General features: G+C 33.2%; 1 protein-coding gene across 1 annotated transcript in view; it reads right to left on the bottom strand.

The window, feature by feature from the left end:
• LOC145660837 (uncharacterized) overlaps positions 1-13,438 on the bottom strand; it is a 91,981-nt gene that overhangs the window by 63,031 nt on the left and 15,512 nt on the right. Inside the window, exons 4-6 of the mRNA XM_081726258.1 lie at positions 11,694-11,842; positions 6,606-6,684; positions 1,196-1,333 (exon numbers count right to left, since the gene is read on the bottom strand). Of these exons, the coding sequence (XP_081582384.1) occupies positions 1,196-1,333; positions 6,606-6,684; positions 11,694-11,842 (366 nt within the window). The remainder of the gene's footprint in view (positions 1-1,195; positions 1,334-6,605; positions 6,685-11,693; positions 11,843-13,438) is intronic.

Raw genomic sequence — 13,438 nt, forward strand, 5'->3', positions numbered from 1 at the left:
TGCGAATTTTTGAATATGTAGCGATAGTACAAGGAAACGAGTCTATTAAAAATAAAGAATTCCTTCATCCATAAAACTTTAGTAATACGTCGTCTTAAATATGAAAGTTACAAAACCGAAGTCATAAAAATTCTAGAGGAAGAAGGTTTTGAAGGGCGAAATTAATGGAGTTTCTTTGTTGCCTGAAATATGTGTGTAAGGTTTCTATGTATAGGTGTTTTGGTACGCTGAAACGAATTAAAGCATAGTCAGGTCAAATAGGATTACAAATGTAAAACATGATGGCGTCCGAACTTTCCATTGACCTAGCTTTTAAATTTTGTACCGTTTCACAAGGTATGTTCTTACATACGACGGTATGAGGAACTACTTTACTTTCTGACGTCAGTGTTGTTTACATGCAACAACTTTATGTGATATACAGTACATCAGGCGTACAGGTTTTTATTTTTTAAGTGGAAGATACAATTTTTGTTTATTGATTCATACTTTGCTTTTTAAAATATGTCACACAACCACACACTGTCGTACTTACGTTTGCAAAAGTATGTGATTATGTTTCATATCATTTGATTTGTTTTCTCAAGCGCTTTTGCACAGAATATAATCTTGTATTTTTGTTCACATAATAATGCCTCTGATCCTTTGGCAATATAATTAATACATTTTCATATTACTTTCTCATTTTCTACGAACTGAATACATGATATCTTAGCAAGTAATATCATACAATTCTGTTCTTCGTGTTAATGGCGTTTGTTATTCCTCAGAGCACGTTCTTTTTCCGGCCCCGGGTAAAAGCTATACCACTCACCTCAACATTCAACACCAATTTTATTCGCTCTAGTACATATTTCTTAACATTTAAATGCAATTTTCAGTCATATTCAGTCACTACACACCCAAACATAGACAAACTTTTAGAGAACCAGCTTTCCCCTTACCCTCCTCTATATTTTCGGAACGTCTGAGATCGAGGATTTTCCTCTCTAATGGAATTGATTGTTCACAAAAACACTTCGATTGTGCATAAACTCTTCCAAAATTTCGAGTCACACTTGAATCGGTTTCCTCGTTAGACCGTTAAGTATTGAATACATATGGCAAAATTCAATTTTTATAGAGTAAATAATATAAATCAGTAAGCATTATATACATAAAATTTCCAACGACAAAAAAGGTTATTCTTACTTACGACGAACATAATCTGGAGATGCACAGCCATAGTAAATCACGTACTTGTCTTTGTGACTTGACTTAGTTCTTGAGACAAATTCCCTGAGGCAATGTTGTCCGCTTTTACATGTAATATTAGTGCACGCAGTGGCAAAGGCTGTAAGGATATACAGTGCAACATTATTATTTCGTATATGTATTCCTTCATTATTTATAAGCATAATGAGTTTGACTGCCGTGTGATAGCAAAATTCATATTTAGAGGCACTTTAGTGATAGTAGTGCAGATTCATATCGAAAAAGGCCAGCCTTGGTTTCCCAGGGTTGTCCCAGCATATTTAAAGAAAACTATAAGAGGTCTCTTTCCTCGATTTCTTCTAAAGTGTTTGGACATCCCTGCAAGAAAGTTCCCATGGCCTTTTTTTCGAAATCGCTGTTAACTTCACTAATCTGTCACAAATATGTTTAGAAACACATAAATTTGTTATGGTCCAAGTGAATAAATTTAAAGAAACAAATTACATAATTAATTGTATAAGAAATATATTTGAAAAACAAACAAAAAATTATTTATTTTGCAGAAACTGTAGCTGATGTTATGCGTTTGAATCGTTCACAAGAACTTTAGATATGATTCAAAGAATGAGAAAATGATTAAATAATTTTAATTATGATGTAACATGTTATGTGATAACTTTCATAGATATATTCCATAAAAGCCTTAAAGAAATATATTATATATAACAAATAATTATATTATATATTAAAATAAACTTGTCACTAAGCAAAGAAAATGGATTTCCTTATGATAAAACTAATATCTTGTAACAGCATTGCCAACTAACTACTAGGTTTAATATGACACTATGACGTACAATTAAAAGAATGAATTAAAAGAAAATTAAGTACTACGTCACAGTTAACTTCTTCATATTACCTGATTCGTAGCTAACAGCCAATCACTTTCCTGAACTAAACTAGATGCGAAGCTTTCGCTATATGAATGAATGAATGAAGAATCCACCACCAAGAACATTGTAGTGATGAGACTTAGTGTGTTGCATTAAAATTTTATTATAAAAGTGCAAAAGAGATTGATACAGAAACGAGGACGTTTAGGGTCCAAAAAGAAAGAGAGAAAGACGACATAGACAAAACGTACTGGTAAAATGTGGATGCAATTGTAGCAAGACGAGAAAAAACTTCAGTTTATGCTATAAGTTTAAAGTGAGAAGATACAGGTTGGACGCAGATCGAGTCATATATTCAGTGAGTTCAGCAATATCCCAGGTAAAAGAAACAGAATTGTGGGATAGTATAAGAAAGAAGGCTAAGGTATACTATAATGAAACCTAAAATGAAAAGAGGGGAACTTATCGCAGAAAGAGGTTGAAGATCTGAAAGACATAAGGGAAAGATAAGATATACCAGTAATGATACCAGTAAAAGATATACCACTAAATACATGCCAGCTTCCCGCAAATTCACAAGAAGGAAGTTAAACTAAGGCCAATGCTGAATTATAGAGATTATATCTTTGTAACTTGTGATGAAGAAATTACGAAAGTAGTAAAAGTTATAAGAAAAAATCATCATAGTAATAATGTGAAGAACGCGGTGACCCTAAAAGGAAGTAGGACAGATTAAAGTTATAACGATTAATGTAAATGTGAAAGCCATATTTCTAAGTTTAGAAACGAAGAGCATAGTTAGGGTGTTACCACACTATATAAAGGGTAATAGGATAGATAACCGAATCATTCCGAGAAGGAAGTAGTGTTAAAAGGAGGGGAAAATTTAAGGTTTCTGGAAGATGTGTGAATGACTCTATAGGTATTTCGAAGGGGGAAACTATAACTGGAAAAGAAAGAGTTAAATAAATTGACTATCGAGAAAAAGACAATCAATACAGCAGAAGGTGGAAAAAGAAGAAGCCATACCGTTCTTAGACATGAAGCTAAGGAAGAAGGGAAGGAGGATAATCACACAATTGTATAAGAAAAATTAGGACTCCGGAAACTATTGTTGTTGTTGTTAGATATGCAGTATAAAATGGCCTCTGAATTGTATCTGGTGATTGTTAAATATATAAATAAACTACTAAAAGTGACGTTATTGTTGAAGTGACGTGGATTACTCCACGAAAGGAAACTTCATTAGCAAAATTCAAGAGAGAATTAAGCTGGCAAACAGTGAGAACCAAGAAGCAGATGAAGATTTAGAAGTTTTCCATAAGCAATTAGAAGTAGGGGGACAGGAAGGAGTTGAAAAAAGAGAAGATAATGTATTGCGCGATAGAAAATATTGTTGAAGACACAGAATTAACAAAAACAATGCTAGAGGAAATAAAAGCTATCTCGACGTACAGAAAATAAAACAACAACAGGCTATTGAAGGTATTATGGAAGAGGAAGAAGACGAAGAAACGAGAAGAAGAGGTTCTAGGAATAATAAAGGAAAAAGGTAATCTATAGAATCCTGTATCGTGTGTGTAATATGTGTTACGTCGAAGAAACACGAAAGATATTAAAAGATATGTTAAACAGCATATGAGTGACATAAGGTTAATTGAGATACAAATGGAGTTTACAGATGCTTAAAGGACATGGGACATGAAGTTATTTGGAATTAAGTGAATACGCTAGGCCAAGAAGAATAAATGATAATCAGAAAATGGAGAGAGGCAAGATTTATTAACGAAGGTGATAATGTGATGAACTGAAATTCTGGAATTTAAATTGATGAAAAGTGGATTTTGTTCTTAAGAAGCATTAATAAATATATTTTGTGGAATTTTTGTTATTGTAGCTACTATTATTGTTAATAATGTTATATTATTATTATTATTTGTAAATTCATATGGTGAGTTTTTTTAGGATAGGATAGGATTTTAGATTTCTGGACTTTCAGCATTTAAGGCCATTTAGCCCTTCACGTTTCTGAGGGATGACGTCCCTCGACGAACACACAATCCGAAGAAAGGGAAGGAAAAAAGAATTGGGGAAGAAAGGAAGCGGCCTGGAACCTATAAGTTAGGTACCACCCCGGCATTTGCCTGGTGTGAATGAGGAAAACTCAGGAAAAACTTTATTCAGGGTGGCTGACCTGAAAAAGCGTACACTTTATCGACCGAGTGGTCCACCGGGAATCGAACCCGGGACCGCTCGCACCGAAGGCGAGAGCGTTAGCGATTACGCTACTTAGGGCAACGGTGAGTTTTTCGTTAATAGATACAAGTGGATGTTGTCTAACCAGGGGAAAGGGATTTATCAATTATTGTATCTGTTTTGATTTTGATTGGTTCCTACCTACGAATGAGACTATCTACTTTTTGTCTCTTAGTATCTATTATCCCGTAATTTTCAGTAACTTATAGTGTATGATCAAGCTATATGTTTAGTTACCGAAACTAACAGAAAGTTGTTTTTATGGTAATAAATTGGTTTACTTCGCTCAGAATCTACTTTGATTTTAATAGTAGTATATAATAAGCAAAGCCTGTGTAATAGAAAATAATATTTAAAAAATTGGATAAACTTATTGATTTCTTAATCAAAATCCGAAATATTGAGAAAAAGTGGTTATTCGTTTGAGAGAAGTAAAAGTAAAGAAGTAATATAAAATTAAAGAAAGATGGAGAGAATAAAATTGATTTTCATGTAAAGCATTTAATTCCAGTTAATTTAAATCTCTCCTCGGTTTTCTAAGCATATGCCATGTAAAGTTATAGATGAGATAAGTAAGATGAATTACGAAGTAAATATACTGGATTGAATTAAGATTATACTACGAGGGCAAGTCAAGAAAGACTTGGACTGATATTTTTCCCGGCAGTTCTGTTAACGCTGGAGCTTCATAGTTTGGCATACAAGTAGGGTGGGTCTTGCTGTGCATATATGTAAAATGTTGTTAAGGAATCATTGCATGTTTGGTAACCACGACTTTTTATTGCAGGTGATGTTCTGCGCCGCCTCTAGAAGTCGCCTGTAGAAGAAATGGAGTCATTACGAGAAGAACAATTTGCAGCTATACGGTTCTGCTATCGCCTGGGGAAAAGTGCAACAGAAACTCTAGGAATGTTGACAGCAGCCTACAAAGATGACGCTCTGCCACGAAGTACCTGTTCTGGTGGTTCAAAGAGTTTAAGGGAGGGCCGAATGACAATCACGAAAGCTGGTGGACCAGGTGTATCAGCGTAAGCTGTTACTGAGGTGAACATTAACACGGCAGCAGTCATTGTTAGAGAAGATCGCCGCATCAGTATCGACGATCTGGCAGCCGCACTACGCATATCTCATGGCAGTGCTTTCAAAATTTTGCATGACCACCTCCACATGAGCCGAGCGTGTGCGCGATGGATTCCGCGACTTCTGACACCAGAGCAGAAGGCCGTTCGAGTGGAGACTTGCAGGGAGCTGTTGCAAAGGTTTGAGGATGGTGGAGACGCCTACCGCACCGTGCGACTTTTTTCAATTCCCTGCCCTAAAATCCAGACTGCGTGGACGCCGCTTCTCCGATAGTTCCGAGGTTCTGAAGGCATCGGAGGCGGTTTTGAAGGACCTCTCAAAGAATGGCCTGCGACACGTGTTTGAGGACTGGAAGACTCGAATGAAAAAGTGCATTCAAATGGGCGGGGACTACTTTGAAAAGGATCATGTGCCTGTTGCTGAGTAATAATAAATTGCCTAGAAAAAAAATCAGTCCAAGTCTTTCTTGACTAGCCCTCGTACTTTAAAATTTTGTATTTAGAGAAATGAATGTTTTGAAAATATTTCTTCAAAATAAATAACTATTCACATCATAATTAAACAAAAATACTACATTAAAGCTTTAAGAATTCTAAGTTTACACTATCTAGAGAAGGGTAAGCTGTGTGAGACAACCATTTGATAATTAATTCAAACAAAATATTCTGCAGACAGAGTATTAGTGCATTTTGATGGAAAGTGTTAAAAGCCTATTACCACAGAGACTTAGTGAAGATGAGTGTTAGAGTAAATGAAAAGTAAACTACCTTTCACGAAATACGATGGATGAAGAACCTTAGTAATAGATACAGGATTCATTGGGATCAAGAAAAACTGAACCTATAAGAGTGAAATTGAAAAAAGAAGATACCAAAGAAAAAACAATAGTTGTTAGTACGGAATTCAGTTGGCAGAAAGCTTTCACAACATTCACATTTGCGACCACCAGTCACTTCCAATTTAAAGTCCAATTTTTTACTCTAGATTTTTACTTACTATGCACTTCAAATGTCCATCATATCTACTAACACTCATTCGATTCAATCATTCTACAAGTCGACAAATACCATCTCTGCTTGGTTTACAATTACCTATTTTTATATGGTATTCCACATACCAAATAAACCTGGCAAGAAAATAAAAACTCATTTACATATAAGGAGGAGTTAAAAGTAGTCTTACCTTTATTAGCTTCACTTTCAGTTTTGAATGATTGTGAAAATTCGTACTTTGGTGTGAAGAGGTCCCTGTCGCTTTCGGCCTACGAAAACAGAGATATAACAATAGAATCAAGTTTTACGCAATAATTATAAAAAGTGAAATAAGTATAATATTTGGTTTGACGTTAATGTGTGTAGTCTTCGCGCTGGACGAGGTATGTTAATTGAACTTGAAGATAATGGTAGAACTAATGGAACAATGATTATTTATGAAGGCTGGTAAATGAAGACAGGAAAATCTACAAAGAATATGTCCTACACTGCTAGACAGGAGACCACACAATAGGTCTTTCATTCGAAGGTTGATTGGTCTAACACCGAATCGTGTAACTATCGCAATGCAGTTCTCCAATATAGTATCCACATCCTAAGATGGATAAAAGGACCTGCTTAAGACATTTCTGTTAATCGTAACTCCAATATTTCAATTAGAACCAATTGTAAAACACGAAACATATATATTATCAAGAGACATATCAATCGACTTAACTGCTCAAAACTTGACCTTAAAATCTGACTAAAAATTAAAATCATCATACAAAGGGTAATACCTCTATACCCACATGAAGCCACTACATCATACTGTCCTCCAGTCTTCCTCTAACTTCGACGCCTTACTTGATATGCCTAACTTCGACGCACGCATTCTTCCTTCTTTTTAAAAATATACTATTTATCACTCGACCTTGACCTAGGCTCAATAGTTAGCGTTTTTTGCTCTTGCAGCTCGAATTCAGTCCCTCATCGATAGCGTTCTTTGATTTGAAGTCGATCTGGTGATGAATGTCTAGCATAGCCTTAGTGGGAAAGGGATATTAAATTATCCAGAAAATATTTAAATTTCTTTACAAACCTGTTCTAATGTATCTCTATAACTTTATCTTTCCTTTTCTTGCCATTTCCTTTTTAAAGTTTACTCTATGAACAATATTTCATACTTATTACTCGAGGTTCTAAAGTTTTGTTAGCACTACTCATATTTTAACACATAATAATAAATTATTATAAATTTATTTTCCATAATCCTTACCTCAACGATTAACAAAATGCATTTCTTTCTTCCTGAACGATTTCATTTTATTTTTTACTCTTTTTTCGCTTTCATTCTAAAAGCATCATTGATTACAACAGATATCCATTTCTATCCAAATTTTTAATTCCTCAGTTACCAACTACGTACTAAAGGAAGCTAATGAAGGACGAGAGATCATGAAGCTAACAGGGAAAAGAAGAAAGAGCATGCTTGGTCATCTTATTGGCCACTCTAATTGGATCACCGTGTTGATAGAGGGAGAGACAGAAGCGAAACCATTAAGAGGAAAACCAAGGATAGAATATTTAGATGCAGATACGAAGAACAGATCTTATCAAAGTATAAAACAACTCTCCCTAGGGAGAGTAAAATTTTAAAATGTCCATATAGCCCACCAATCTATGGTTGAGGTGAACAAGAGGATATTTACAAAACGTAAGAAGGTCACGGGTAGGAACTTTTCATTCGCAATCAGAAACCATTAACTAATTATCTCTATCGATCTTTCGGAACCGCGTTTACAAAAACTCTACATTGGATACTGTTCTTGGCCGAGTTAATCCCGTATTTACTTTGTATTCCTATTTCTGCAAGATCCATCTTATTCTTTTCCCTCATCAGCGCGTAGGTCTTCCTACTGATAGTCTTCCGACTAGATTTACAGTTAAAATTTTGGAAATATTCCTACTTTCTTAAATTGAGGCTACATGACCTACCCACCTGAGTCTCCTAGACTTGACATCTCTAACATTGGTTATCGGCATAAATTATGCGGTTCTTCTTTTTGAAATTCCGTCATTCCTCATTCTCGTTGTTCTTTAGTCTGACTATTCGTCTAAGAATTTTATTCTGAAATACATTCAGTCTGTTTTCTTTTACCAGAGTAAGGAAAACTGTTTCCTAACCATAGAAAACAATAGACATGATTATCGTTTTATATATTTTAAGCTTCAAATTGCTCGACAAAATTTGCAACGACAAAAGATTTTGAACTGGATAATAACTTGAATTACGTTACTTCAATATACATATAAGCTGTTCGTGGATGTGGCTTTAGTCTAATGATATTAATCCTAGATAGTTGTATCCACAGGGTTGAAAGTATAATTTGATATTTTAATGCATTATATATATCGGAAGGTAATGAATTCCAAACTCTCAGAGCTATAATACAAAAAGCTTTACCTGCTTTTTGTTTGTGTCGCAGGGACTTCCGAGTTTTCGTTTTCTTAGGTAGGATGGATTTCATTTCGAAGTATCAGCTTAGTTATAAGGCTAAATAGAAGTCATTATTGTTTATTATTTTGTGCATCAGGCAGTGTAAATTCAACAATTGTCAACTGACGTTGTTAAAACTGTGTTTTTATTTAGTAAGTGTAGAATAAGTTCAGATTTATGTGTGTCATTACATAATCTCACGCAGATATTCCGTATTTTTGAATTGATATTGCTAAGGAGTTTGTTATGAATGCTCCATATACTGAGTCACATTCTCGAATAGTGGAAAAAATTAGCGTGTGTACCAGATTGTGTGTATACAATAATGAAAGTATTCGTAACGATTTACTAGTTACAGTAGATATATGTTGCTTCGAATTTAGCTCCTCATGTAGTAATAATACAAAATCTTTTACTGTGAGTGAGTAGTTTAAGAGCGTGTTTTATATCCATATTAGTTATTCATTTGCTCATTTTGCATTTTTCTTAGATTTTCTTTGGTTTGTATGATAGTTAATAAGCATTTATTTCCATTTATTTTCAAGGAATTGAATGAGCGAAATGAATTTAATACTGTTCTTGCTTATGTTTTATGTTAATTACCGATCTGTAATAATTCTATTCTACGAATAAGGAAAAGTTGTAGAGCACTGTATACAATTGAAACGTCAGAAGTTTCATTTGTAAGAAATTAAATATAAAATTACTTAACAGTATAACATACTATCAAAAATATTTTAACATTCCCTTTGAATACTGACACAGTGAAGTATGATTAACAACTGTAGTCGAAAAAATATTAAATGAGTTGAATATTAAACGGACATACCTATCAAATACACTTAGAATAAACATTGAAAATGTAATTGTAATTGTCTCTGACAAACTGCATCAAGATCCAAACCTTATGATAATTCATCTTTTATTTCTTGAGTAATAATTAAGGCATTCAAAAACTCTATACTTGTTATTTTTATATGTAGTATGGTAAATTGATATAGATTTGTAAATTATGTCTTGGAGTCACTCATAGGATGATTTTAACCACCGGACAGATGATTTCAAATGGCACGACAATCTCGAAAACATTCCAAGTAAAATGTAAAGCAAAAAAATTCTCGCCGTTGAAACGGGCGCCAAAGTGAAAATCAACTCAAATCATAATGGATATCAATTACTGAATCAATATTTATTTGTTTATCACAATAGCAGAGAGATGCCCAGTTAGAATGTTGAAATAATATAATATAGTTTACAAAATATTTTAGTGTCGTACAGAAATTGTGTATATCAATTTTATCATGTTTTAACATAATTTGCTGTAAACAGAATACAATATCCAGATTTGTGACTTCAGCATTATGTTAGACCTTGACATTGTGCCATAGAAGAGACCTGTATATTAGTTCTAGTTCTAACTAAAGAAACATGGAAATTAAATGATTATGTAAAGTTTAAGCAATCGAATTAATTTTGAACTATTTTTTTGGGAGGAATATCAGATCGACAACATTAGGCCTTTGTTGTAATGAGTAAATATTAAAATTGCTTACTATAGTATATTATGGTTTCCAAGTGAGGGATACATTCCAGTTACTTTGTATATTAAATACCTAAGAAAGTTTGATTGAAGTTTTTAAAATTTATGGACCATACTTTTGTTGCGAGAAGTTCCAAATTACATAAGCATATTCCTACTCCAGCGTACATATGAGTAATACATTTTAAAGATAGTTACAATATTACTAAATCCCATACCACTTCTAATTATGAATCCAAATAAATTTAAAACCATCATGAGTAGCAGCCTAATAAAGTGTTTAATGAACATCAATTTCGGGTCAAATCTAATACCTGGATCTTTAACTACATTATATCTGGCAGGGCTATATTTAAATATATCAATACAGAAATTGATTATATTCGAGGGATCGTATCAGACCCTACAGCTGTTCTGGACATTAAGATTTTTTTATTGCTATTTCGATTTCCTGCAGATAAATTTCACTAACATACATCGTTTCTAGGATTACAGTCTCGTTACTTCATGAGATGTTTGCTATAGTCACACTCGGGTCTAATGAAGAGGACATAAATACGGAGGCGAAGTATTGAGCAAAGGTATTAACTATTTCGTCATTACGATGGGCATCCCGCCATTCAAACTTCTAAGTGCGCCCATGAAGATGTTTAGGCCTATTCATTTAAATAGTTCCAAAACTCATTAGGATTATTATCAATATTTTCTTTCTAATTTTTCAAAAATGAATCATATCCTGCCTTGATGTCTTAATGTCCTTACACAATTCGTAAAAATCTTGTATAGAAGTTTATTGAGTTGAAAACTTACTATAATATTTCTCTTTCCGTTTGAGTTGTTGAATAATTTCGTTTATAAACCAGCAAGGACAATTATAATGTGAGTTTATTTTAGGCAAAATATTCCTATCAAATACACTATAGACGACAGTATAAGAAATTTCGAACTAAATCGTTAACATATTTACTTTTTAAGCACTTCCAATCTACCATCGAAAGTTCTTGACACAAATTTAAAACTTTTCAGCTTTTTAAAGACTGTATACATGATATTACTCTTTTGCTTTATTTTTACTGTCGACTGTTGTTCGATGTTTATCCAAATGACCGGGACGTCCATATGCTCTTCGACTAAAGAATATGATTCGCTACGGACTCCCACTTCTTACATGTTTGACACATGCTAAAAATGTGATAAACTTAAACATAATATTCATATTGCATTGATATATATCACATATTATAATAATATGTACTTACATTTTTGCTGTATGATTTGCAAACTTCCTTGTAAGCAGTTTTCCCAAAATCGTTTTCATATCTTTTGACGTAGCATATAGTACTTCTTCCACCCATATATCTGTTACAAGAGGACTCACCAGAATATTTGCTACATAGAAATTTTACACCTAAAAAGTTTTCAGAAAACAATATTTTAGTTCTTTTATCATAATTAAAAACACACTTATTGAAATGATACTAATATGTTATATGGAAATTTCAATAAAATAATGGAAAGGCAAGCAAAATTATATTCCATAAATAAATTAAATTCAAAAATATACATGATGCTAATGTGACTCATTAACTATGCTAACTGTTGTCATCCATCGCACGTAGAAAATGAATAACAAGTACAAGTAATGTGTTAAAACTGAGTTGAATATAGCTTATGACTAGAAAATAACCTACGGTATTCTCGATAATATGGAATGGTACGTGATTCTGGCAACAAATCAGTGGATTGAAAATTTAACTGGTTGCGATTACTTCGTGAGTTGCACAGCTGTGGTCTAATGCGCTTTTTACTTATAGCTATTTCTGAGTTTCTGGATTGAGAAAGTGTTTAGGAAAGTACGGGACAGAGTGAAGAATTGCATATTTTTGAGGTTCATTAATAGCTCTTTTACAAATCAAGTAATTGCTTATTTAAGTTCCAAGTTTTTTTAATTAGGGTTATACGAAGTTGGACGTATTGTTTAAATTGTCACAATTTATTAGGACGCACTTGTTATGTTTTAATATTTTAGAAGGCTCAAATTTATTTCCTTGTCTTCTCTTATGTATAAGAGAGGATGGCTTCTTTAACTGGAATAAATGGTCAAGATATTCAGATCAATACTATTGCAATACTGTTTTAACATTAACATTCGTATTTCTGTTCTTTTTCTAATACGCTTATTGAATAAAGGTCAAATCACGGGAAGGCGTGGCCCTGGTTTTGTATTTATTTCTCTACTAACAAACACACAACACTAATGAAGATGCGGAATGTTCCAAGCTACAACAGTAAATGAAGATATTAAAGAAAGAGTGAAAGCAGACAAGCAGAAAACACAGAAGAATTTTGCTAAGTGTTCAAAAGATTAACATAAGCTTATAACTAAATTTCAATCGTAGACATACTAATTATTTCACACATAAAATACAAATTCTGAATGAACTACTCAATAGGTTCATAACTGAGACTCCAATATCGTCAATCGAAAGTCATAGTTTGTGATCCCTGTAGTCTGATTGGTTCCAATCTTAAGTATAACTTAAGAGATGTGAGTTTTCTTTTTTTCTCGTTGCATCTCTGACATTTTCACTATATACTAATACTTTCGTAACAGAGAAGAAAAAAAGATATGAGGTTAACATGAAAGTTAGTTAGCATATAACATTTTCTGATTTACTGGCAAAGCAACTTAAGAATAAAACATAATCTTGTTTTGTGATTAGATCGATTCTCCCCCTTTGATTTTTACACTTTTCAGCCCTACCAATTGTATTGTTGCAAACAAATACATGAATTACAACATGTTACTAGTAAATGCTCATCAATTGCACGATTACTTGTAATTTACTAATAACTAGATTTACTTCAGTAGCACAATGAGAAAGAAATATGGAACACAAATAGATCCATAGGCAGGTAATTTCTTAGTTATAATTGATAATAAGCACCGAATAGTAGTTTCTGATCTTAACCCAGAAAATAGTCGTAAATGTCCGTTGTTCAC

Source organism: Thermobia domestica, chromosome 9 (genome assembly GCF_964235325.1).
Source record: "Thermobia domestica chromosome 9, izTheDome1.hap1.1, whole genome shotgun sequence".
Classification (NCBI taxonomy): domain Eukaryota; kingdom Metazoa; phylum Arthropoda; class Insecta; order Zygentoma; family Lepismatidae; genus Thermobia; species Thermobia domestica.